The sequence below is a fragment of the Electrona antarctica genome, assembly GCF_951216825.1.
Source record: "Electrona antarctica genome assembly, contig: scaffold_261, whole genome shotgun sequence".
In the NCBI taxonomy this organism is placed as follows: Eukaryota; Metazoa; Chordata; class Actinopteri; order Myctophiformes; family Myctophidae; genus Electrona; species Electrona antarctica.
In genome coordinates this window covers 109,813-137,593 of record NW_027637434.1, presented here as the reverse complement: position 1 = coordinate 137,593, position 27,781 = coordinate 109,813, and the positions used below count along the sequence as shown (strand labels likewise).

At 47.1% G+C, this 27,781-nt stretch overlaps 1 protein-coding gene across 1 annotated transcript in view; it reads right to left on the bottom strand.

The window, feature by feature from the left end:
• The window catches only part of LOC306918928 (phosphatidate phosphatase LPIN1-like), a gene marked incomplete at its 3' end in the record, with an annotated part of 82,904 nt that overhangs the window by 41,679 nt on the left and 13,444 nt on the right, over positions 1 to 27,781 (bottom strand). Inside the window, exons 2-10 of the mRNA XM_079531765.1 lie at positions 25,501 to 25,554; positions 21,900 to 22,049; positions 16,204 to 16,299; positions 14,176 to 14,420; positions 10,592 to 10,678; positions 9,533 to 9,629; positions 7,516 to 8,056; positions 6,617 to 6,710; positions 3,146 to 3,255 (exon numbers count right to left, since the gene is read on the bottom strand). Of these exons, the coding sequence (XP_079387891.1) occupies positions 3,146 to 3,255; positions 6,617 to 6,710; positions 7,516 to 8,056; positions 9,533 to 9,629; positions 10,592 to 10,678; positions 14,176 to 14,420; positions 16,204 to 16,299; positions 21,900 to 22,049; positions 25,501 to 25,542 (1,462 nt within the window). The 5' untranslated portion in view covers positions 25,543 to 25,554. The remainder of the gene's footprint in view (positions 1 to 3,145; positions 3,256 to 6,616; positions 6,711 to 7,515; positions 8,057 to 9,532; positions 9,630 to 10,591; positions 10,679 to 14,175; positions 14,421 to 16,203; positions 16,300 to 21,899; positions 22,050 to 25,500; positions 25,555 to 27,781) is intronic.

Sequence of the window (27,781 nt, the reverse complement as noted above, 5' to 3'; positions counted from 1 at the left end):
ATGGTGTTGATAACAGGCCTGGTGACGGACATTAACCCATACTGGCTCCATGGTGTTGATAACAGGCCTGGTGACAGACATTAACCCATACTGGCTCCATGGTGTTGATAACAGGCCTGGTGACAGACATTAACCCATACTGGCTCCATGGTGTTGATAACAGGCCTGGTGACAGACATTAACCCATACTGGCTCCATGGTGTTGATAACAGGCCTGGTGACGGACATTAACCCATACTGGCTCCATGGTGTTGATAACAGGCCTGGTGACAGACATTAACCCATACTGGCTCCATGGTGTTGATAACAGGCCTGGTGACAGACATTAACCCATACTGGCTCCATGGTGTTGATAACAGGCCTGGTGACAGACATTAACCCATACTGGCTCCATGGTGTTGATAACAGGCCTGGTGACAGACATTAACCCATACTGGCTCCATGGTGTTGATAACAGGCCTGGTGACGGACATTAACCCATACTGGCTCCATGGTGTTGATAACAGGCCTGGTGACAGACATTAACCCATACTGGCTCCATGGTGTTGATAACAGGCCTGGTGACAGACATTAACCCATACTGGCTCCATGGTGTTGATAACAGGCCTGGTGACAGACATTAACCCATACTGGCTCCATGGTGTTGATAACAGGCCTGGTGACAGACATTAACCCATACTGGCTCCATGGTGTTGATAACAGGCCTGGTGACAGACATTAACCCATACTGGCTCCATGGTGTTGATAACAGGCCTGGTGACAGACATTAACCCATACTGGCTCCATGGCATGGTGTTGATAACAGGCCTGGTGACAGACATTAACCCATACTGGCTCCATGGTGTTGATAACAGGCCTGGTGACAGACATTAACCCATACTGGCTCCATGGTGTTGATAACAGGCCTGGTGACAGACATTAACCCATACTGGCTCCATGGTGTTGATAACAGGCCTGGTGACAGACATTAACCCATACTGGCTCCATGGTGTTGATAACAGGCCTGGTGACGGACATTAACCCATACTGGCTCCATGGTGTTGATAACAGGCCTGGTGACGGACATTAACCCATACTGGCTCCATGGTGTTGATAACAGGCCTGGTGACAGACATTAACCCATACTGGCTCCATGGTGTTGATAACAGGCCTGGTGACAGACATTAACCCATACTGGCTCCATGGTGTTGATAACAGGCCTGGTGACGGACATTAACCCATACTGGCTCCATGGCATGGTGTTGATAACAGGCCTGGTGACGGACATTAACCCATACTGGCTCCATGGTGTTGATAACAGGCCTGGTGACAGACATTAACCCATACTGGCTCCATGGTGTTGATAACAGGCCTGGTGACAGACATTAACCCATACTGGCTCCATGGTGTTGATAACAGGCCTGGTGACGGACATTAACCCATACTGGCTCCATGGTGTTGATAACAGGCCTGGTGACAGACATTAACCCATACTGGCTCCATGGTGTTGATAACAGGCCTGGTGACAGACATTAACCCATACTGGCTCCATGGTGTTGATAACAGGCCTGGTGACAGACATTAACCCATACTGGCTCCATGGCATGGTGTTGATAACAGGCCTGGTGACGGACATTAACCCATACTGGCTCCATGGTGTTGATAACAGGCCTGGTGACAGACATTAACCCATACTGGCTCCATGGTGTTGATAACAGGCCTGGTGACGGACATTAACCCATACTGGCTCCATGGTGTTGATAACAGGCCTGGTGACAGACATTAACCCATACTGGCTCCATGGTGTTGATAACAGGCCTGGTGACAGACATTAACCCATACTGGCTCCATGGTGTTGATAACAGGCCTGGTGACAGACATTAACCCATACTGGCTCCATGGCATGGTGTTGATAACAGGCCTGGTGACAGACATTAACCCATACTGGCTCCATGGTGTTGATAACAGGCCTGGTGACGGACATTAACCCATACTGGCTCCATGGTGTTGATAACAGGCCTGGTGACGGACATTAACCCATACTGGCTCCATGGTGTTGATAACAGGCCTGGTGACGGACATTAACCCATACTGGCTCCATGGCATGGTGTTGATAACAGGCCTGGTGACAGACATTAACCCATACTGGCTCCATGGTGTTGATAACAGGCCTGGTGACGGACATTAACCCATACTGGCTCCATGGCATGGTGTTGATAACAGGCCTGGTGACGGACATTAACCCATACTGGCTCCATGGTGTTGATAACAGGCCTGGTGACGGACATTAACCCATACTGGCTCCATGGTGTTGATAACAGGCCTGGTGACGGACATTAACCCATACTGGCTCCATGGTGTTGATAACAGGCCTGGTGACAGACATTAACCCATACTGGCTCCATGGTGTTGATAACAGGCCTGGTGACAGACATTAACCCATACTGGCTCCATGGTGTTGATAACAGGCCTGGTGACAGACATTAACCCATACTGGCTCCATGGTGTTGATAACAGGCCTGGTGACAGACATTAACCCATACTGGCTCCATGGTGTTGATAACAGGCCTGGTGACAGACATTAACCCATACTGGCTCCATGGTGTTGATAACAGGCCTGGTGACAGACATTAACCCATACTGGCTCCATGGTGTTGATAACAGGCCTGGTGACAGACATTAACCCATACTGGCTCCATGGTGTTGATAACAGGCCTGGTGACAGACATTAACCCATACTGGCTCCATGGTGTTGATAACAGGCCTGGTGACGGACATTAACCCATACTGGCTCCATGGTGTTGATAACAGGCCTGGTGACAGACATTAACCCATACTGGCTCCATGGTGTTGATAACAGGCCTGGTGACAGACATTAACCCATACTGGCTCCATGGTGTTGATAACAGGCCTGGTGACAGACATTAACCCATACTGGCTCCATGGTGTTGATAACAGGCCTGGTGACAGACATTAACCCATACTGGCTCCATGGCATGGTGTTGATAACAGGCCTGGTGACAGACATTAACCCATACTGGCTCCATGGTGTTGAAATACATATAGCCTATGTTTGGGGGTCCTTGACATGAAAATGTTTGAGAACCACTGACATAGAAACAGTGGTCACTGAGTCCTCCACACAGGGAGATGGCGCTGTTGTTACCTATGGTGATCTGCCTGTGGTCACTGAGTCCTCCACACAGGGAGATGGCGATAGCGGGCAGGTCGGCCATGTTGTCACAGTAGGTGTCCACGCCGCTGTCTCCTCCCGAGCTGCAACGTTTACAATAGTTCTGGATTTTACCTTGTTTTACTTTTAGTCCGTTTTGACTTGTTTTATCCACATTTTTTCATATAGTTCATAGTTTTAGTTTTCATTAGTTTGAGTTTATTAGTTTTAGTGTTTTTCTGCCCCTTTTCAATCCTCCACCTGGTGATTCACCCATTTAGACATGAGGTCGATTCCACAAAATGTCTTCTAAATCCTGACAGTTTTCTGAAAAACCTCATGTTTCTGTCAGTGGTGCTCAAACTATTTCATATCAAGGACCCCTTGATATGAAACCCTAACCCCTAACCCTAACCCCTTCGCTCTGAAAGAAAATATATTCAAAGATTTGTGCCACATTTTTTGCAATTTTTCAAAGGCACTCGGTGCCGCGCTACGAGCTTGTAGATCTGCTATTTTTCAACAGCTAACGTTTAAAATAATGGTTAAAACACCAAAAGGCATCCCGCCCAGAATGGGATAAGTCAGGTGTAGGGTTGAAAAGGGACAGAGTCAGTATTCTCAAGAAAACATCACATTTAAAAATTAAGTTATTGGCAAAAAAAACAATAACCGAAAACTAAGGTCTATCATTTCAGTTAGTTATAGTTAGTTATGTAAACACACATTTCAGTTAGTTCTCGTTTTTTCTTTTCCTTTTCTAGTTTTTATTTAGTTCAGTTAACGAAAATGTTTTTATTTAATTTGTGCACCTCGGCACCCTCACTGCACCTCGGCACCCTCACTGCACCTCACTGCACCTCACTGCACCTCACTGCACCTCACTGTACCTCACTGCACCTCACTGTACCTCACTGTACCTCACTGCACCTCACTGTACCTCACTGCACCTCACTGCACCTCACTGTACCTCACTGCACCTCACTGTACCTCACTGTACCTCACTGCACCTCACTGCACCTCACTGCACCTCACTGCACCTCACTGTACCTCACTGCACCTCACTGTACCTCACTGTACCTCACTGCACCTCACTGTACCTCACTGCACCTCACTGTACCTCACTGCAACTCACTGTACCTCACTGTACCTCACTGCACCTCACTGCACCTCACTGTACCTCACTGTACCTCACTGCACCTCGGCACCCTCACTGCACCTCACTGTACCTCACTGCAACTCACTGTACCTCACTGCACCTCACTGTACCTCACTGCAACTCACTGTACCTCACTGCACCTCACTGCACCTCACTGCACCTCACTGTACCTCACTGCACCTCGGCACCCTCACTGCACCTCACTGTACCTCACTGCACCTCACTGCACCTCACTGCACCTCACTGTACCTCACTGTACCTCACTGTACCTCACTGCACCTCACTGTACCTCACTGTACCTCACTGCACCTCACTGCAACTCACTGTACCTTACTGTACCTCACTGTACCTCACTGCACCTCACTGTACCTCACTGCACCTCACTGTACCTCACTGCACCTCACTGTACCATACTGTACCTTACTGTACCTCACTGGACCTCACTGTACCTCACTGTACCTCACTGAACCTCACTATACCTCACTGCACCTCACTGTACCTCACTGTACCTCACTGTACCTCACTGTACCTCACTGGACCTCACTGCACCTCACTATACCTCACTGTACCTCACTGCACCTCACTGTAACTCACTGTACCTTACTGTACCTTACTGTACCTCACTGTACCTCACTGCACCTCACTGTACCTCACTGTACCTCACTGCACCTCACTGTACCTCACTGTACCTCATTGTACCTCACTGTACCTCACTGTACCTCACTGCACCTCACTGTACCGCACTGTACCTCACTGCACCTCACTGTACCTCACTGCACCTCACTATACCTCACTGCACCTCACTGTACCTCACTGTACCTCACTGCACCTCACTGTACCTCACTGTACCTCACTGAACCTCACTATACCTCACTGCACCTCACTGTACCTCACTGCACCTCACTGCACCTCACTGTACCTCACTATACCTCACTGGACCTCACTGCACCTCACTGCACCTCACTGTACCTAACTGTACCTAACTGTACCTCACTGTACCTTACTGTACCTCACCTCACTGCACCTCACTGCACCTCAATGTACCTCACTGTACCTCACTGTACCTCACTGTACCTCACTGTACCTTACTGCACCTCACTGTACCATACTGTACCTTACTTTGCCTCACTGTACCTCACTGTACCTCACTGCACCTCACTGTACCTCACTGCACCTCACTGTACCTCACTGTACCTTACTGTACCTCACTGCACCTCACTGTACCTCACTGCACTTCACTGCACCTCACTGTACCTCACTGTACCTCACTGTACCTCACTGCACCTCACTGTACCTCACTGTACCTCACTGCACTTCACTGCACCTCACTGTACCTCACTGTACCTCACTGTACCTTACTGTACCTTACTGTACCTCCCTGTACCTCACTGCACCTCACTGCACCTCACTGCACCTCACTGTACCTCACTGTACCTCACTGTACCTCACTGTACCTCACTGCACCTCACTGTACCTCACTGTACCTCGACACCTCACTGTACCTCGACACCTCACTGTACCTCGACACCTCACTGCACCTTACTGTACCTCACTGCACCTCACTGCACCTCACTGCACCTCACTGCACCTCACTGTACCTCACTGTACCTTACTGTACCTCACTGTACCTCACTGCACCTCACTGTACCTCACTGCACCTCACTGTACCTTACTGCACCTCACTGTACCATACTGTACCTCACTGTACCTCACTGTACCTCACTGCACCTCACTGTACCTCACTGTACCTCACTGCACTTCACTGCACCTCACTGTACCTCACTGTACCTCACTGTACCTTACTGTACCTCAACACCTCACTGTACCTTACTGTACCTCACTGTACCTCACTGCACCTCACTGTACCTCACTGCACCTTACTGTACCTCACTGTACCTCGACACCTCACTGTACCTTACTGTACCTCACTGTACCTCACTGCACCTCACTGTACCTCACTGTACCTCACTGTACCTCGACACCTCACTGTACCCTACTGTACCTCACTGTACCTCACTGCACCTCACTGTACCTCACTGTACCTCGACACCTCACTGTACCTCAACACCTCACTGCACCTCACTGCACCTCACTGCACCTCACTGTACCTCACTGTACCTCACTGCACCTCACTGTACCTCACTGCACCTCACTGTACCTCACTGCACCTCACTGTACCTCACTGCACCTCACTGCACCTCACTGTACCTCGACACCTCACTGTGTGCGTGCGTGCGTGCGTGCGTGCGTGCGTGCGTGCGTGCGTGCGTGCGTGCGTGCGTGCGTGCGTGTCTACAGCAGCCTACCTTTTAGGGAAATAGAGCGCTGCCACTTCAGGCTCCAGCCCAGTGATGTCATCCAGGTAAATGCCATCAGATCCCAGGTGGCGACTTCGTTTGTCTGAAAACAACAGTCACATGATCAGCTGACACTTGTTAATGTGTGTTTGTTTATTGAGTTGTTGTTTACTGAGCAAAGGCTTTGGCACTTTGATCGTCTGTGATTTGAATTACTTGAACCCTAGCATCCCTGTTCTGGGGGCAACATTATGAACCCTAGCATCCCTGTTCTGGGGGCAACATGTTGAACCCTAGCATCCCTGTTCTGGGGGCAACATGTTGAACCCTAGCATCCCTGTTCTGGGGGCAACATGTTGAACCCTAGCATCCCTGTTCTGGGGGCAACAGGTGCAGGAAATAACTGATCCCCAAGCGCACGACGCAACGCGGACTGAGCTTGTAGCTTCGGCCTTTTGTTCTTGTGTTCTTGTGTGAATTGATTTGTCTGTTCAAATCTGCTGTTCTCTTCAGACTCCAGGCCCTCTCTAGAATGATGTGTATTGTTTTCAGACTCCAGGCCCTCTCTAGAATTATGTGTATTGTTTTCAGACTCCAGGCCCTCTCTAGAATTATGTGTATTGTTTTCAGACTCCAGGCCCTCTCTAGAATGATGTGTATTGTTTTAACTCATGTATGCTTAAAAACCTCCACAGAAGTTTAATTGTAATGACATGTAATTCATGTTCAGATGTGTTTCCATGATGGAGACCCAACATAGTGTATACAATACATTTTAGTTTAAACATAGTGTATACAATACCTTTAGAGTTTAAACATAGTGTATACAATACCTTTAGAGTTTAAACATAGTGTATACAATACCTTTTAGTTTAAACATAGAGCTAAATAAACAGAGTATACAATACCTTTCCTCTTGGACGGCGAGTCCGCCTTGTTCCCGTGGCGACACTGCTCCACCTCTGACATCACGGTAGCGTCGGACGCTTCCATTGGTGCAGCGCCGGCCTCCTCCGCTCCCATTGGCCCTGTGCCTGCCTCCTCCGCTCCCATTGGCCCTGTGCCTGCCTCCTCCGCTCCCATTGGCCCTGTGCCTGCCGACTCCGCTCCTATTGGCCCTGTGCCTGCCGACTCCGCTCGTATTGGCCCTGTGCCTGCCTCCTCCGCTCCTATTGGCCCTTTGCCTGCCTCCTCCGCTCTTATTGGCCCTGTGCCTGCCGACTCCGCCCCGATGGTGACCACGGGTGGTGCCGCGCTCCCCTCGGGCATCGCGAGTGCCTGCAGGTGGCGCTTGTTGACCTGCGGACCCCCGGAGGACATCTCGGGGGACATCTCGGGGGACGTTTCGGGGGACATCTCGGGGGACATTTTGGGGGAAATCACCCTGAAGTGCGTGCTGTGGGACACGGGGACGAACACGGGACAGACCCCAGGCGGCTGGAAGGACCGCTGTACATGCAGGGAGAGAAGGATAGTATTTACAGTGTACATGCAGGGAGAGAAGGACAGTATTTACAGTGTACATGCAGGGGGAGAAGGACAGTATTTACAGTGTACATGCAGGGAGAGAAGGACAGTATTTACAGTGTACATGCAGGGAGAGAAGGACAGGGAGAGAAGGACAGTATTTACAGTGTACATGCAGGGAGAGAGGCATTTAGCAGAGTAATTAGCTTGTAATCCAGAGAGAGTTACAGGAAGCAAGAACAACACATGATACATTCATTCATCAAATACATAAAACAACAGTCATCAAGAATCATAACTAAACTAACCTAACATCCGTCTAACAGTCGAATATCCTACTATAAATGCGTCACGTCTCTGCGTGCGTGCGTGCGTGCGTGCGTGCGTGCGTGCGTGCGTACGGTTGTAATGCACGTAACTCGAGAACCGTTTGACCCACCGACTTCACATTCGACACACGCGTTCCACACCCCCACAGGGAGTGCAGTGCCAGGTACCGAGTCGGTCGGACCCACGGTTCTCCAGAACCACCACAAAAGGCTCTGGTCAGGCTCTGCCAGTGGGCCTAATGAGGCCAACTCCTTTCACCTGGTCAGGCTCTGCCAGTGGGCCTAATGAGGCCAACTCCTTTCACCTGGGCCAGGCTCTGCCAGTGGGCCTAATGAGGCCAACTCCTTTCACCTGGGCCAGGCTCTGCCAGTGGGCCTAATGAGGCCAACTCCTTTCACCTGGGCCAGGCTCTGCCAGTGGGCCTAATGAGGCCAACTCCTTTCACCTGGGCCAGGCTCTGCCAGTGGGCCTAATGAGGCCAACTCCTTTCACCTGGGACAGGCTCTGCCAGTGGGCCTAATGAGGCCAACTCCTTTCACCTGGTCAGGCTCTGCCAGTGGGCCTAATGAGGCCAACTCCTTTCACCTGGGCCAGGCTCTGCCAGTGGGCCTAATGAGGCCAACTCCTTTCACCTGTGCAATTGCCAGCCTCTGCCTCAGCCAATTGAGGCTCAACCAATCAGGCTCTGCCAGTGGGCCGAATTGATTGCCAAGTACACTTTTCAGTTTGCAGTCTTCACACACAGATCTCCATGTGGGACACCGGCTGACAGTTAAAATGGGTGCTATGACAACGTATATCATTAGGTTCCCAAGTTGCATCGTTCCCAAGTAGGCCGGTGGCCAACTGCGACGGGCACGTACAGGTCTAGTCTGTACAATGAAAGAGTATACAACTATTAACTGTGTGTACATAACAATGCTAACTGAATTACATAAGTTGAGCCTTTGCATACGCCTGTATAGTGGTTGCTGTCTGGTAGGACCACTTCACTATGGGGCGGGGCCATACATATTTAATGAGCTAGGGGGCGTGACCATGCCTATGTAATAATCTAGGGGGCGTGACCATGCATATTTAAGGGCGTGGCCATGTACATTGCGTTGCATCGTGTTCCTGTGTGCTCACCGTGGGCGTGGCAGCCTGTGGCAGCTCCCCCCACGCCCACAGCATCTCTGGATTCTGATTGGCCGACGGCGACGGCTGAGTCATCAGCTCCGATTCACTCTTGGGGGAGTCGGGGCGGGAGCTGTGAGGACTGTGTGTGTGTGTGTGTGTGTGTGTGTGTGTGTGTGTGTGTGTGTGTGTGTGTGTGTGTGTGTGTGTGTGTGTGTGTGTGTGTGTGGAGGAGGTGATAGCAATGATTACACAATATAGAGCTATTTAACACAGTTACTGAACACACTCTATAGATAGAGCGTTGCAGTCCCGCCCCCTTTCATGACGACGCCAGACCTTTTAAGCGTCGTATGAAGCCAACTCGAGTCGTGACAAATCATGACAACAAACACAATATTTTGGACCAAACAAATAATTACAAAGAAGAAAAACAACAAAAAAAAGTGCTGTAACCTGCCGTTTTTTTCTACTTTCTAATTATTTGTTTGGCCCAAAACATTGTGTTTATTGTCATGATTTGTCACGACAAAAGTTGGCTTTGTCCGCGGAGTAAACGTCTTTAAATAAATACTTTCTGAAAAGTCTATGAGGAAAATTAACGGGGATTTCTTTTCCGGGTCTCTCGAGGGGGCGGGGCTGCGACGCTCTATAGCAATGATTACTGTCACAATATAGAGCTATTTAACACTGTTATTGAACACACACTATAGCAATGATTACTGTTACAATATAGAGCTATTTAACACTGTTACTGAACACACACTATAGCAATGATTACTGTCACAATATAGAGCTATTTAACACTGTTATTGAACACACACTATAGCAATGATTACTGTTACAATATAGAGCTATTTAACACTGTTACTAAACACACACTATAGCAATGATTACTGTCACAATATAGAGCTATTTAACACTGTTACTGAACACACCCTGGAATGATTACTGTCACAATATATGTTGGTGTGTGTGTGTGTGTGTGTGTGTGTGTGTGTGTGTGTGTGTGTGTGTGTGTGTGTGTGTGTGTGTGTGTGTGTGTGTGTGTGTGTGTGTGTGTGTGTGTACCTGTGTGCGTAGATTCCGTTCTCTGCGTACGCTCCGCTCAGAGCCGTCGTGTCCTCTCTGAGGACGTCACGTAATGACGTCCTCGTCCTGAAAGACAATGATGTCACAGAGAACGATGATGTAATACATTCTGGGAGGATTAGCTTCTGACACGATAACACTGTAAAGACCTGGTTTAAAACCTAACGATAACACTGTAAAGACCTGGTTTAAAACCTAACGATAACACTGTAAAGACCTGGTTTAAAACCTAACGATAACACTGTAAAGACCTGGTTCAAAACCTAACGATAACACTGTAAAGACCTGGTTTAAAACCTACCGATATACGATTACACTGTAAAGACCTGGTTCAAAACCTAACGATAACACTGTAAAGACCTGGTTCAAAACCTAACGATAACACTGTAAAGACCTGGTTTAAAACCTAACGATAACACTGTAAATACCTGGTTTAAAACCTAACGATAACACTGTAAAGACCTGGTTTAAAACCTAACGATAACACTGTAAAGACCTGGTTCAAAACCTAACGATAACACTGTAAAGACCTGGTTTAAAACCTAACGATAACACTGTAAAGACCTGGTTTAAAACCTAACGATAACACTGTAAAGACCTGGTTTAAAACCTAACGATAACACTGTAAAGACCTGGTTTAAAACCACACGATAACACTGTAAAGACCTGGTTTAAAACCTAACGATAACACTGTAAAGACCTGGTTTAAAACCTAACGCTAACACTGTAAAGACCTGGTTTAAAACCTAACGCTAACACTGTAAAGACCTGGTTTAAAACGTAACGATAACACTGTAAAGACCTGGTTTAAAACCACACGATAACACTGTAAAGACCTGGTTTAAAACCTAACGATAACACTGTAAAGACCTGGTTTAAAACCTAACGCTAACACTGTAAAGACCTGGTTTAAAACCTAACGCTAACACTGTAAAGACCTGGTTTAAAATGTAACGATAACACTGTAAAGACCTGGTTTAAAACCTAACGATAACACTGTAAAGACCTGGTTTAAAACCTAACGCTAACACTGTAAAGACCTGGTTTAAAACCTACCGATAACACTGTAAAGACCTGGTTTAAAACCTAACGCTAACACTGTAAAGACCTGGTTTAAAACCTAACGATAACACTGCAAAGACCTGGTTTAAAACCTAACGCTAACACTGTAAAGACCTGGTTTAAAACCTACCGATAACACTGTAAAGACCTGGTTTAAAACCTAACGATAACACTGTAAAGACCTGGTTTAAAACCACACGATAACACTGTAAAGACCTGGTTTAAAACCTAACGATAACACTGTAAAGACCTGGTTTAAAACCTACCGATAACACTGTAAAGACCTGGTTTAAAACCACACGATAACACTGTAAAGACCTGGTTTAAAACCACACGATAACACTGTAAAGACCTGGTTCAAAACCTAACGATAACACTGTAAAGACCTGGTTTAAAACCACACGATAACACTGTAAAGACCTGGTTTAAAACCACACGATAACACTGTAAAGACCTGGTTTAAAACCACACGATAACACTGTAAAGACCTGGTTCAAAACCTAACGATAACACTGTAAAGACCTGGTTTAAAACCTAACGATACACGATAACACTGTAAATACCTGGTTTAAAACCTAACGATAACACTGTAAATACCTGGTTTAAAACCTAACGATAACACTGTAAAGACCTGGTTTAAAACCTAACGATAACACTGTAAATACCTGGTTTAAAACCTAACGATAACACTGTAAAGACCTGGTTTAAAACCTAACGATAACACTGTAAATACCTGGTTTAAAACCTAACGATAACACTGTAAAGACCTGGTTTAAAACCTAACGATAACACTGTAAAGACCTGGTTCAAAACCTAACGATAACACTGTAAAGACCTGGTTTAAAACCTAACGCTAACACTGTAAAGACCTGGTTTAAAACCACACGATAACACTGTAAAGACCTGGTTTAAAACCTAATGATACACGATTACACTGTAAAGACCTGGTTTAAAACCTAACGATACACGATAACACTGTAAAGACCTGGTTTAAAACCTAACGATACACGATAACACTGTAAAGACCTGGTTTAAAACCACACGATACACGTTTACACTGTAAAGACCTGGTTTAAAACCTAACGATACACGATAACACTGTAAAGACCTGGTTTAAAACCACACGATAACACTGTAAAGACCTGGTTTAAAACACGATACACGATAACACTGTAAAGACCTGGTTTAAAACCTAACGATATACGATTACACTGTAAAGACCTGGTTTAAAACCACACGATTGCACTGTAAAGACCTGGTTTAAAACCTAACGATACACGATAACACTGTAAAGACCTGGTTTAAAACCACACGATACACGTTTACACTGTAAAGACCTGGTTTAAAACCTAACGATACACGATAACACTGTAAAGACCTGGTTTAAAACCACACGAAACATGATTACACTGTAAAGACCTGGTTTAAAACCTAACGATACACGATAACACTGTAAAGACCTGGTTTAAAACCTAACGATACACGATAACACTGTAAAGACCTGGTTTAAAACCACACTATTACACTGTAAAGACCTGGTTTAAAACCACACGATACACGATTACACTGTAAAGACCTGGTTTAAAACCTAACGATACACGATAAAACTGTAAAGACCTGGTTTAAAACCACACGATACATGATTACACTGTAAAGACCTGGTTTAAAACCTAATGATACACGATAACACTGTAAAGACATGGTTTAAAACCTAACGATACACGATAACACTGTAAAGACATGGTTTAAAACCTAACGATACACGATAACACTGTAAAGACCTGATTTAAAACCTAAACACCAGCGTGTAACAATTAAATACCAAATGTTTATTTATGACCATAAAATACACTGTGGTATATTTTGGGTACATACCATCCAAAACACTCTAGTTCTACTATACGAAATACTGGAGAGCAGGAGAGAATTGGATGATAACAGCTAGAAGTCACTCAGGTCTACTGAATGTAAATACACGTACACATTATTGTAGAATTATGGATTTCCAGATTCCACAACACTAGCACACGAGTCACCGCAAACAGATTAGTGTTCTAATTCTAAACACTAAATGACTTTTGATTGTAAAAACTAAACACATAAATGTGTTTTTTAAAAGTGTTACCGGCGATTATACCAACAGGTCGTTTCGAGGAAGCATTCATTCTGATTGGTTGAATCAGCCTTCTAGCCGTGCTTCGAAACCAGCATCATGGAACACCTCATTAAAACAAAGAATTCAGCCGTGTCGTTCTCCCAGAGCGCTGATAGTGAACATGTGCTCACCTGTCAGAGCTGATAGTGAACATTTGCTCATCTGCCAGAGCTGATAGTGAACATGTGCTCACCTGTCAGAGCTGATAGTGAACATCTGCTCACCTGTCAGAGCTGATAGTGAACATGTGCTCACCTGTCAGAGCTGATAGTGAACATCTGCTCACCTGTCAGAGCTGATAGTGAACATGTGCTCACCTGTCAGCGCTGATAGTGAACGTGCTCACCTGCAGCCTCCCTCGTCAGAGCTGATGGTGAACATGTCCTCGTCCTCAGTGTCCTCCGGGCTGTCCCCGCTGCGGCGCTGGGCCTTCCTCCTCCTCTTCCTCCTCTTCTTGGTCGTCATCGCCGTGGCGCCCCCGGGCCCCCCGCCGGGCCCCCCTCCGGGCCCCTGGGTGGCCCCGCCCAGCGGCATCATGAGGGCCCCGTCCGAACAGATGGGAGAGGTGGCCAGATAGGACGGAACCACTTCCTGTCCACACAGGAAGAGAGCAGTACGACGTGTCAACTGTACAACGTGTCAAGTATTCACGGGTCTGTCCGTGGACCGTGCGTGCGTGCGTGCGTGCGTGCGTGCGTGCGTGCGTGCGTGCGTGCGTGCGTGCGTGCGTGCGTGCGTGCGTGCGTGCGTGCGTGCGTGCGTGCGTGCGTGCGTGCGTGCGTGCGTGCGTGCGTGCGTGCGTGCGTGCGTGCGTGCGTGCGTGCGTGCGTGCGTGCGTGCGTGCGTGCGTGCGTGCGTGCGTGCGTGCCCCCCCGGCCCCGTGACGCCCACCAAATAACCAGAACTACTTAATATTCACCAAAACCAGACCAGAACTCCCACCACGAGACTCGGCAACAAGGGGGCAGGCAGGCTTTCCAACGTTGAAGCTCTGGGTCCTAGTGGTAGGAGGAGGGACTACAGGCGGACCCGTGGATTCATGACCGGGAAACCCCGTGCAGCTGGGCTTTAACGTTGAGCGCTCGGTTGCCCTACGTCACTCAGGACCTCAAAGTTGAGGTCCTGGGAGGGACTTCCGGCAGTCTTCCGGGTGCTTCAAAACGCCACTGAGCAACTTCCACTGACATGAATAGCTGGGGGGGCGGAGCTTCGCGCCAGTTCAGTCTCTATTATATATATACTCTATGCTCGGCAATCAATGAATATGCCTTTACAACCACTCAGTGGTGGAAAGTAACTAAGTACTGTACTTAGTACAATTTTGAGGTATTTGTACTTTACTTGAGTATTTCCAATTTCCAGTACTTTTACTTCTACCCCACTACATCTCAGAGCCAAAATTTGTACTTTTACTTCACTACAATTATTTGAAAACTTTAGTTAGGCTACTAGTTACTTTGGAAATTTAAATTTTGATTAGAAAACATACATTAACCACTTCAACCCTATACATTTCCCTATACATATTTATTTATATGTGTCTATGAATGTATTATTATACCGTACATTATATATATCGCCGTTTCTCTACAAGACATTACTCTATAAGCCATATCTCCAAAACTGGTGGGTCAAACTGAACAACCTGCTTTCATATGACATGTAGTGGAGTAAAAAGTACCATATTTGCCTCTGAGATGTAGTGGAGTAGAAGTTTTGTTTTAGAGGACAAAATAATTATGAAAATTGCAGTAACTACAAAAGCTATAACTCAAAACCCAAGGCAGTAACCTCATGTTGGAGGTCAAGGGTCAAATCAGCCATTCAGATTGTTTTGGGCATGAATACATTTACAATTCAAGTCATATTGTGTATATACCTGGGATGTCCCCCCCCCCCCCCCCCCCTGGGATGTCCCCCCCCCCCCCCCCCCAGGGATGCCCCCCCCCCCCAGGGATGTCCCCCCACCCCCCCCAGGGATGTCCCCCCCCCCCCCCAGGGATGATATGGATATAATATTGATACTAGGGATGTCCCGATCAGGTTTATTGACCCCCGATCCGATTCCGATCATTTGAAAATGACGTGATCGGCCCTGATTTCCGATCACCCGATCTGATCGGTACAACCTCACCTGTAAACCCATTCGGCTGGTTAGTTGAACAACTGTAAAGCCAAAATGATCTCAGTTTCACGTTGAGCGTGTAGTTATACTGCTCTCTGACTTTGTATCGAGCAGAATGGGTTTACACGTCTTCATGCAGGGTTAAAACCAAATGGACCCTCCCTCCAGGGGATTGTTGGCATTGATAATACCTCCTGGTTCTCCTGGACATTGATAATACCTCCTGGTTCTCCTGGACATTGATAATACCTCCTGGTCTTCTGTCTCCTGGACAAAGAAAGCCTCTCCGTTCTCTCCCAGCTTCATGTGGAGGTCCACTGGTTCCCCGTTGATCTCCATGTCGACCTGGAGAGACCAGGAGAGACCAGAGCAGAGCAGATGAGGTAGGACCAGGGGACATGCAGAGACGAGGGGACATGCAGAGACCAGGGGACATGCAGAGACCAGGGGACAGACCAGGGGACATGCAGAGACCAGGGGACATGCAGAGACCAGGGGACATGCAGAGACCAGGGGACAGACCAGGGGACATGCAGAGACCAGGGGACAGACCAGGGGACATGCAGAGACCAGGGGACAGACCAGGGGACATGCAGAGACCAGGGGACATGCAGAGACCAGGGGACAGACCAGGGGACATGCAGAGACCAGGGGACATGCAGAGACCAGGGGACATGCAGAGACCAGGGGACATGCAGAGACCAGGGGACATGCAGAGACCAGGGGACAGACCAGGGGACAGACCAGGGGACATGCAGAGACCAGGGGCCTTGCAGAGACCAGGGGACATGCAGAGACCAGGGGACAGACCAGGGGACAGACCAGGGGACATGCAGAGACCAGGGGCCTTGCAGAGACCAGGGGACATGCAGAGACCAGGGGACAGACCAGGGGACAGACCAGGGGACATGCAGAGACCAGGGGACGTGCAGAGACCAGGGGACAGACCAGGGGACATGCAGAGACCAGGGGACATGCAGAGACCAGGGGACATGCAGAGACGAGGGGACATGCAGAGACCAGGGGACATGCAGAGACCAGGGGACGTGCAGAGACCAGGGGACAGACCAGGGGACATGCAGAGACCAGGGGACAGACCAGGGGACAGACCAGGGGACATGCAGAGACCAGGGGACAGACCAGGGGACATGCAGAGACCAGGGGACAGACCAGGGGACGTGCAGAGACCAGGGGACGTGCAGAGACCAGGGGACGTGCAGAGACCAGGGGACAGACCAGGGGACAGACCAGGGGACGTGCAGAGACCAGGGGACGTGCAGAGACCAGGGGACGTGCAGAGACCAGGGGACGGACCAGGGGACAGACCAGGGGACGTGCAGAGACCAGGGGACATGCAGAGACCAGGGGACAGACCAGGGGACAGACCAGGGGACGTGCAGAGACCAGGGGACATGCAGAGACCAGGGGACATGCAGAGACCAGGGGACGTGCAGAGACCAGGGGACATGCAGAGACCAGGGGACATGCAGAGACCAGGGGACGTGCAGAGACCAGGGGACATGCAGAGACCAGGGGACGTGCAGATACCAGGGGACATGCAGAGACCAGGGGACATGCAGAGACCAGGGGACGTGCAGAGACCAGGGGACATGCAGAGACCAGGGGACATGCAGAGACCAGGGGACGTGCAGAGACCAGGGGACATGCAGAGACCAGGGGACAGACCAGGGGACATGCAGAGACCAGGGGACAGACCAGGGGACAGACCAGGGGACACACAGAGACCAGGGGACAGACCAGGGGACAGACCAGGGGACAGGCAGAGACCAGGGGACATGCAGAGACCAGGGGACAGACCAGGGGACGTGCAGAGAGTGTTAGAGAGGCAGGGGGGCTGACATCCCGTAAGACGACACTTTTGGACAAAAATAGCGAAAATAGCAGATCTACAAATCCTCGCATGTATGCGCTCATGCAAAACACTGTTTAAATGGCTTAAGCATCTAACTTGCAACATTGTTTTTAATTGCTTGTAAAGTTGGAAATCTCCTACTAATTTCAGATGACACAAAGACACATCGTTGTCATTCGTTGATCCTATTCCTTTTTTTCTTTTCTGAAATGGTAAATGCCGAAAATTGAGGTAATTTCTGCGTGCACCCGTATTTTGGCGTACGCCGAGTTGATAAATGAGGGCCTAACTCTGGGGGAGCCCAGAGGGATCGAAGTTCGAACTGGCAACCTTGTGGTTCCCATCCGGCCACTCTACCGCTGATCCACTGCTTCCCATATACATACTATATTAAAGTACAGTGTTTCCTTACCACTTTCTGGCGGGACAAAAGTGTATAATTTACAATTTGGGCATTTAGCAGACGCTCTTAATCCAGAGCGATTTATATTTTAAATTAATTTGCTGCCATCTAGTGTTCAAAAAGTTTGACCGCTTCAATTCTTCAGTTTGACCGAGCAATGCTAAGAGGTAAACAGACCTGTTGCTGAAGGAGGAGGGCTATGCTAGCCGGAGCAATGCTAAGAGGTAAACAGACCTGTTGCTGAAGGAGGAGGGCTATGCTAGCCGGAGCAATGCTAAGAGGTAAACAGACCTGTTGCTGAAGGAGGAGGGCTATGCTAGCCGGAGCAATGCTAAGAGGTAAACAGACCTGTTGCTGAAGGAGGAGGGCTATGCTAGCTGGAGCAATGCTAAGAGGTAAACAGACCGACCGCGCGTTTCATATATGGATTAAACATAATGTCTACGCTTATAAACATAGTTGGCAAGACAATAATTAAGCAAGAACAAATAATAAAAAAGCACAGCAATACATCAAATACATACGAAGTAGTTATCAGTAATCATACGTAAGCTAAGAGCGTAACAGTAGTTATCAGTAATCATACGTAAGCTAAGAGCGTAACAGTAGTTATCAGTAATCATACGTAAGCTAAGAGCGTAACAGTAGTTATCAGTAATCATACGTAAGCTAAGAGCGTAACAGTAGTTATCAGTAATCATACGTAAGCTAAGAGCGTAACAGTAGTTATCAGTAATCATACGTAAGCTAAGAGCGTAACAGTAGTTATCAGTAATCATACGTAAGCTAAGAGCGTAACAGTAGTTATCACTAATCATACGTAAGCTAAGAGCGTAACAGTAGTTATCAGTAATCATACGTAAGCTAAGAGCGTAACAGTAGTTATCAGTAATCATACGTAAGCTAAGAGCGTAACAGTAGTTATCAGTAATCATACGTAAGCTAAGAGCGTAACAGTAGTTATCAGTAATCATACGTAAGCTAAGAGCGTAACAGTAGTTATCAGTAATCATACGTAAGCTAAGAGCGTAACAGTAGTTATCAGTAATCATACGTAAGCTAAGAGCGTAACAGTGGAAAATCTATATAATGAAACTATGCATATATATATATATATATATATATATATATATATATATATATATATATATATATATATAGCACTGTATATATATATATATATATATATATATATATATATATATATATATATATATATATATATATACAGTGCTATGTTTACATGAAATGCTATAAGTCTACATAAACTGCTCTCTAAAGGTGTCCTTACACTAGCCGATTTGTTTCAATCTGAAATCTGATAGCACCACACACTACAGGATAATCGGGCCCGATTATTTTATCCGATTATTTTATACTGTGGTCTCGTGAATATAGTCCATATAGCGAAATTTGCAATATTCTGTCAATAATTAGACTATACATTTTGGTCACTGTGCTAATTTGAGATGCAGGTTAAGTGAGACACATTGTCTAGTCAGAAGAGCTTGGTCTGGGGGTCTTCCTTTACTAAGAGGTCCTCAGCCAAGTACCCTGTGGCCAGGCATTGTGCTTTACTGTTTGAAGCCGTGCCAGGTGTGGGAGAGATTTAGCATTCTATTGTCTCACAGAAACCTTCAGGATGTTTCTGAGAGACCACTTGCTATATCTCTGCCATATGTTGATTAAGTATGTAAATCTTAACCCCACCCCGAATTCAATGTGAAAATATATGTTGTCATGTTGTAGATGTTAAACTAGTAGTCTTGGACTGGCCGCTCCGGTGGTCAGAACAGGCCCTGGGCTCCAGGCTCAGGGGCTAGTAGTCCAGGGGCCCTGGGCTCCAGGCTCAGGGTCTAGTAGTCCAGGGGCCCTGGGCTCCAGGCTCAGGGTCTAACAGGGTCAGAACAGGCCCTGGGCTCCAGGCTCAGGGTCTAACAGGGTCAGAACAGGGGCCCTGGGCTCCAGGCTCAGGGTCTAAGGTCTCCGGTGGTCAGAACAGGCCCTGGGCTCCAGGCTCAGGGTCTAAGGTGAAGCTCTCTCTGCCTTTGTCTTTGGTTTGAAATAAATGGTCGATTCAACACTCCGAGGAAAACTCTCTCTGCCTGCGTTTCTTCATCTGATGTAAGGTTTGACTACAGTTTGCTTTAGTTTAGAGAGTTCTCTCTACTTTAGTGGGTTTACTGAGGTTAGTTGTGTGAAAATACACCACAATACAGCACACACTACACAAGTTTAAAACTCGGGCGCACCTCGGGCGCAAATATCAAACATTCTTGATGTTGATCGGGCCGATCCCGATCGCGCTGTGAGCGGCCCCGAGCAGATCGGAGGGATTACGATTGGATCTTTTATACACTACAATTTACAATGTAGGCATTTAGCAGACGCTCTTAATCCAGAGCGACTTACATTAGGCAGGAACAAAAGTATGGGAATACATCACATATATAAAATGCATTTATCAAGAAACATGCGTAAGCTAAGAACGTAACTAGAACATATCTATATAATGACACTATACATATTAACTATACATATATACTATACTATGCTATACATATGTAGGCTACTATGATGTGCTATGACTATATACAATGCAATTATTGTGCTGTCTACATGACATGCTATAAGTCTGTTTCAAATGCTATCTAAGTCTAAAAAGTGCTATCTAAGGGGGTAGGATAAGTGCTATGGGCCATGATGGAGTCTGAAAAGGTGGGTCTTCAGACTACGGCGGAAGATTGGGAGTGATGCCGCAGTTCTGACTGCAACGGGGAGTGCATTCCACAGTTTTGGGGCCAGAAGGGAGAAGAGTTTGGGACGTGTGGAGCGTTGGCCCGGCGTTTTTAGTGAGGGTACTTCCAGCTTTCCTGCGTTGGCTGATCTGAGTGCGCGGGAGGGTTTGTAGGGTTCAATCATGCTTGCAAGATATGGGGGAGCCATACCTTTGGTTGCTTTGAATGCCAGCATCAGAGTTTTGTATTCTGTGCGGGCAGCGACTGGGAGCCAGTGCAGGGAGCGGAGCAGGGGGGAGACATGTGAGAATTTTGGCTGGTTGAAGACCAGACGAGCTGCGGCATTTTGGATCATTTGGAGAGGCTTAAGTGCACATGCCGGTAGGCCAGTAAGGAGCGAATTACAATAGTCAAGTTTTGACAAGACTGTTGTCTGGATTAGGAGCTGGGCTGATTCCTGGGTGAGGAACGGTCTAATTCGTCGTATGTTATAGAGTGTGAACCTACAGGATCGAGTGACAGCTGTGATGTGAGTTTTAAACGAGAGCTGACTGTCCAGGACAACACCAAGGTTCCTGGCTGTACACTCACACTAGACGATAATTTATGCCCGATAATCGCTCCCGATTGAGTCGGGCACCCCCCGAGCGTCAAAAATGCCGGATTATCGGCTAGTGTATGGCCACCTTATTAAGGATTATCGGCTAGTGTACGGCCACCTTAAGTCTACATAAAAATGCTATCTAAGATACATAAGTTGAGGCTTTCATACGCCTGTAGGAGGTCGATGCTAGGGCAAGTACTACGGCAAGTGCTATGGGCTAAGATGGAGTCTGCAGAGGTGTGTTTTCAGACTGCGGCGGAAGATTGGGAGAGTCTGCAGTTCTGATTGCAAATGGGAAGTGCATAATAAAGTCCAGAGTTTCCTTACCACTTTCTCGCGCGACCGCAGCACGCCCAGCTTTCCGAAGCGCACGTGGAAGGGCGAGCACTGCAGCGAGCCGTCGGGCTGGCGCACCACCATGACGTCGATGCTCCCTGACAGCGTGGCTGGGTTGAGGCCGCGGTACAGCTCCTTCACCTGCAATACACATGGTACACATGGTACACTTGGTACATGGTACATATGGTACACATGGTACATGGTACATATGGTACACATGGTACATGGTACATATGGTACACATGGTACATGGTACATATGGTACATATGGTGTACATGGTACATATGGTACACATGGTACATATGGTACATATGGTACATATGGTACATATGGTACATATGGTGCACATGGTACATGGTACACATGATACACATGGTACATATGGTGCACATGGTACATGGTACACATGGTACAAATGGTACATGTTGTACACATGTTACACATGTTACACATGTTACACATGGTACACATGGTACATGGTACATGTGGTACATGTGGTACACATGGTACACATGGTACACATGGTACACATGGTGCACATGGTACATGTGACACATGTGACACATGGTACACATGGTACACATGGTACATGTGCCACATTGTACACATGGTACACATGGTACACATGGTACATGTGGTACACATGGTACATGTGGTACACATGGTACACATGGTACATGTGGTACACATGGTACACATGGTACACATGGTACATGTGGTACACATGGTACACATGGTACATATTGTACACATGGTACATGGTGCACATGGTACATATGGTGCACATGGTACATATTGTACACATGGTACATGGTGCACATGGTGCACATGGTACATGGTACATATGGTACACATGGTACACATGGTACACATGGTACACATGGTACACATGGTACATATTGTACACATGGTACACATGGTACACATGTCACATGGTACACATGGTACACATGTCACATGGTACACATGGTACACATGGTACACATGACACATGGTACATATTGTACACATGGTACACATGGTACATGGTACATGGTACACATGGTGCGCATGGTACACATGGTACATATGGTACATGGTACATATGGTACATATGGTACATATGGCACACATGATACACATGGTACATGGTACACATGGTACACATGACACATGGTACATATTGTACACATGGTACATGGTACATGGTACACATGGTGCGCATGGTACACATGGTACATATGGTACATATGGTACATATGGCACACATGATACACATGGTACATGGTACACATGGTGCACATGGTACACATGGTACATATGGTACACATGGTACATATGGTACATATGGTACATATGGCACACATGATACACATGGTACATGGTACATGATACACATGGTACATATGGTACATATGGCACACATGGTACACATGGTACATATGGCACACATGGTACACATGGTACATATGGCACACATGGTACACATGGTACACATGGTACACATGGTACATATGGCACACATGGTACACATGGTACATATGGCACACATGGTACACATGGTACATGGTACATGATACACATGGTACATATGGTACATATGGTACATATGGCACACATGATACACATGGTACATGGTACATGATACACATGGTACATATGGTACATATGGCACACATGGTACATATGGTACATATGGCACACATGGTACACATGGTACATATGGCACACATGGTACACATGGTACATATGGCACACATGGTACACATGGTACATATGGCACACATGGTACACATGGTACATATGGCACACATGGTACACATGGTACATGGTACATGATACACATGGTACATATGGTACATATGGTACATATGGCACACATGATACACATGGTACATATGGTACATATGGCACACATGGTACACATGGTACATGGTACATGATACACATGGTACATATGGTACATATGGTACATATGGCACACATGATACACATGGTACATGGTACATGATACACATGGTACATATGGTACATATGGCACACATGGTACATATGGTACATATGGCACACATGGTACACATGGTACATATGGCACACATGGTACACATGGTACATATGGCACACATGGTACACATGGTACATATGGCACACATGGTACACATGGTACATATGGCACACATGGTACACATGGTACATGGTACATGATACACATGGTACATATGGTACATATGGTACATATGGCACACATGATACACATGGTACATGGTACATGATACACATGGTACATATGGTACATATGGCACACATGGTACATATGGTACATATGGCACACATGGTACACATGATACATATGGCACACATGGTACACATTGTACATATGGTACACATGGTACAGCTCCTTCACCTGCACGGGTTAGGGTTAGTTTTGTCAGCATGACGTTTAATTTAGTTTTTGTCATATTTTAGTCACCTCACACCTCTGGAGTCCTGCTTTGACTGACTGACAGTGGGACGTCTCCCTACTTATATAGGCTAAGCCCCTCCCACGGACCATAGCCCCTCCCACGGACCATAGCCCCTCCCACGGACCATACCAACCCTAAATTGATTCCACAATTACCCCAGTTACTCCTCAATGTCTAGAGACATCACCACTACCCCAGTTACTCCTCAATGTCCAGAGACATCACAACTACCCCAGTTACTCCTCAATGTCCAGAGACATCACAACTACCCCAGTTACTCCTCAATGTCCAGAGACATCACAACTACCCCAGTTACTCCTCAATGTCCAGAGACATCACAACTACCCCAGTTACTCCTCAATGTCTAGAGACATCACAACTACCCCAGTTACTCCTCAATGTCCAGAGACATCACAACTACCCCAGTTACTCCTCAATGTCTAGAGACATCACAACTACCCCAGTTACTCCTCAATGTCTAGAGACATCACCACTACCCCAGTTACTCCTCAATGTCCAGAGACATCACAACTACCCCAGTTACTCCTCAATGTCCAGAGACATCACCACTACCCCAGTTACTCCTCAATGTCCAGAGACATCACAACTACCCCAGTTACTCCTCAATGTCCAGAGACATCACAACTACCCCAGTTACTCCTCAATGTCCAGAGACATCACAACTACCCCAGTTACTCCTCAATGTCCAGAGACATCACAACTACCCCAGTTACTCCTCAATGTCCAGAGACATCACAACTACCCCAGTTACTCCTCAATGTCCAGAGACATCACAACTACCCCAGTTACTCCTCAATGTCCAGAGACATCACAACTACCCCAGTTACTCCTCAATGTCCAGAGACATCACAACTACCCCAGTTACTCCTCAATGTCCAGAGACATCACAACTACCCCAGTTACTCCTCAATGTCCAGAGACATCACATTTCATATACACTTTTAAAGTGTTACATAATATTCCACCCATTATCCACATAATATACACAATGATACAAATGAGTACTCTAACAAACCCTCACCCTGTTGGCATGTCGCCCCCCCCCCCCCCCGCCCCCCCCCCACTCAATCAACTTGAGTCAAGCATAAAACAATATATATAGTCAAAATGTTATAACTCTGACCTGGACCAACACCTGGCCCGCCAGCTGGCCCACGAAGTTCATGGTCTGACGGGTCTGCATGGGAGAGAGACAGAGAGAGAGAGAGAGAGAGAGAGAGAGAGAGAGAGAGAGAGAGAGAGAGAAGAGAGAGAGAGAGAGAGAGAGAGAGAGAGAGAGAGAGAGAGAGAGAGAGGGAGAGAGAGAGAGAGAGAGAGAGAGAGACAGAGAGAGCGAGACAGACAGACAGACAGACAGACAGACAGACAGACAGACAGACAGACAGACAGACAGACAGACAGACAGACAGACAGACAGACAGACAGACAGACAGAGAGACAGAGAGACAGACAGACAGACAGACAGACAGACAGACAGAGAGACAAGGTTATTATGCTGGTTACAAAATGTATGTTTTGGGTGAATTAAATGAACATTCGGAGGACATGTTGTTACATTCTCTGTTTCGAAGTAAAACGGCTTTCAAAATAAGACATTTAACATCTAGCAGTGAACGGCAGGCTGGTAGTTCATGGAGAGAGAGAGAGAGAGAGAGAGAGAGGCCAACTGAAGCAGTGGTTCCCAAAGTGGGGTCCGGGAACCCCCAGGGGTCCTCATGGAGTCCACCATACGGTCTTCGCTCCCCGTCCTCTTTCAATAGTCCTTGGGCCAGTCGGCGTCATTGAAGTGGGCGGGAATGCGAGGCGCTCTATATATACAGACCCACAGTGACCTTCCCGACCTCCTCCTGGCGGCCCGTTCCGGTAACCCGAGCCGCCCTGTGAACCCCCCCACGGGTCAAGGAGCTGCACCAATCAGCACGCTCCTCCTAAAGCTGGTGACACGTTGTGCCGGCGACACTGATTGGTCCATTTGGAAACCAAGAGATGTTTACGGAGACATGACAGTGTGGGATTCTGGGACGGTGACGGTGTGTGTGTGTGTGTGTGTGTGTGTGTGTGTGTGTGTGTGTGTGTGTGTGTGTGTGTGTGTGTGTGTGTGTGTGTGTGTGTGTGTGTGTGTTGTACTGACAGCTGCAGCCATACACACCATAAGCCTCAGTGGGATTTTAGCCACCAGGTTTTAGCTGTATTTACATTTACAATGTTAGACATGCAGGCAGTTAGCAGACCTTCTGATCCATGCCAGGCAGTTAGCAGACCTTCTGATCCATGCCAGGCAGTTAGCAGACCTTCTGATCCATGCCAGGCAGTTAGCAGACCTTCTGATCCATGCCAGGCAGTTAGCAGACCTTCTGATCCATGCCAGGCAGTTAGCAGACCTTCTGATCCATGCCAGGCAGTTAGCAGACCTTCTCATCCATGCCAGGCAGTTAGCAGACCTTCTGATCCATGCCAGGCAGTTAGCAGACCTTCTGATCCATGCCAGGCAGTTAGCAGACCTTCTGATCGATGCCAGGCAGTTAGCAGACCTTTTGATCCATGCCAGGCAGTTAGCAGACCTTCTGATCCATGCCAGGCAGTTAGCAGACCTTCTGATCCATCCATCACATAGTATAAGAGTTCCTTGTGCATCCGTATAAGAGTATAAGGTTATAGTATGCCTATAAGGTTCCATTTCTAGGTTATAGTATAGTATAAGGTTATAGTATAAGGGTATAAGGTTATAATATAAGGTTATAGTATAAGGTTATAGTATAAGGTTATAGTATAAGAGTATAAGGTTATAGTATAAGAGTATAATGTTATAGTATAAGAGTATAATGTTATAGTATAAGAGTATAAGGTTATAAGGTTATAGTATAAGAGTATAAGGTTATAGTATAAGGTTATAGTTAGCAGACCTTCTGATCCATGCCAGGCAGTTAGCAGACCTTCTGATCCATGCCAGGCAGTTAGCAGACCTTCTCATCCATGCCAGGCAGTTAGCAGACCTTCTGATCCATCCATCACATAGTATAAGAGTTCCTTGTGCATCCGTATAAGAGTATAAGGTTATAGTAGGCCTATAAGGTTCCATTTCTAGGTTATATTATAGTATAAGGTTATAGTATAAGAGTATAAGGTTATAGTATAAGGTTATAGTATAAGGTTATAGTATAAGAGTATAATGTTATAGTATAATGTTATTGCGAACGCAGTGATTGCGAACGCAGTGAGCATTTACTATGAGACCCAGCAGATCACGTCTGTGTGTGTGTCTGTGTGTCACGCTGTAACACCACCCGCCCACCACCAGAGGGCGCAGCTGTATCACACACAAAAACACACACACACACACATGCACGCACGCACGCACACACACACACACACACACGCACGCACGCACGCACGCACGCACGCAC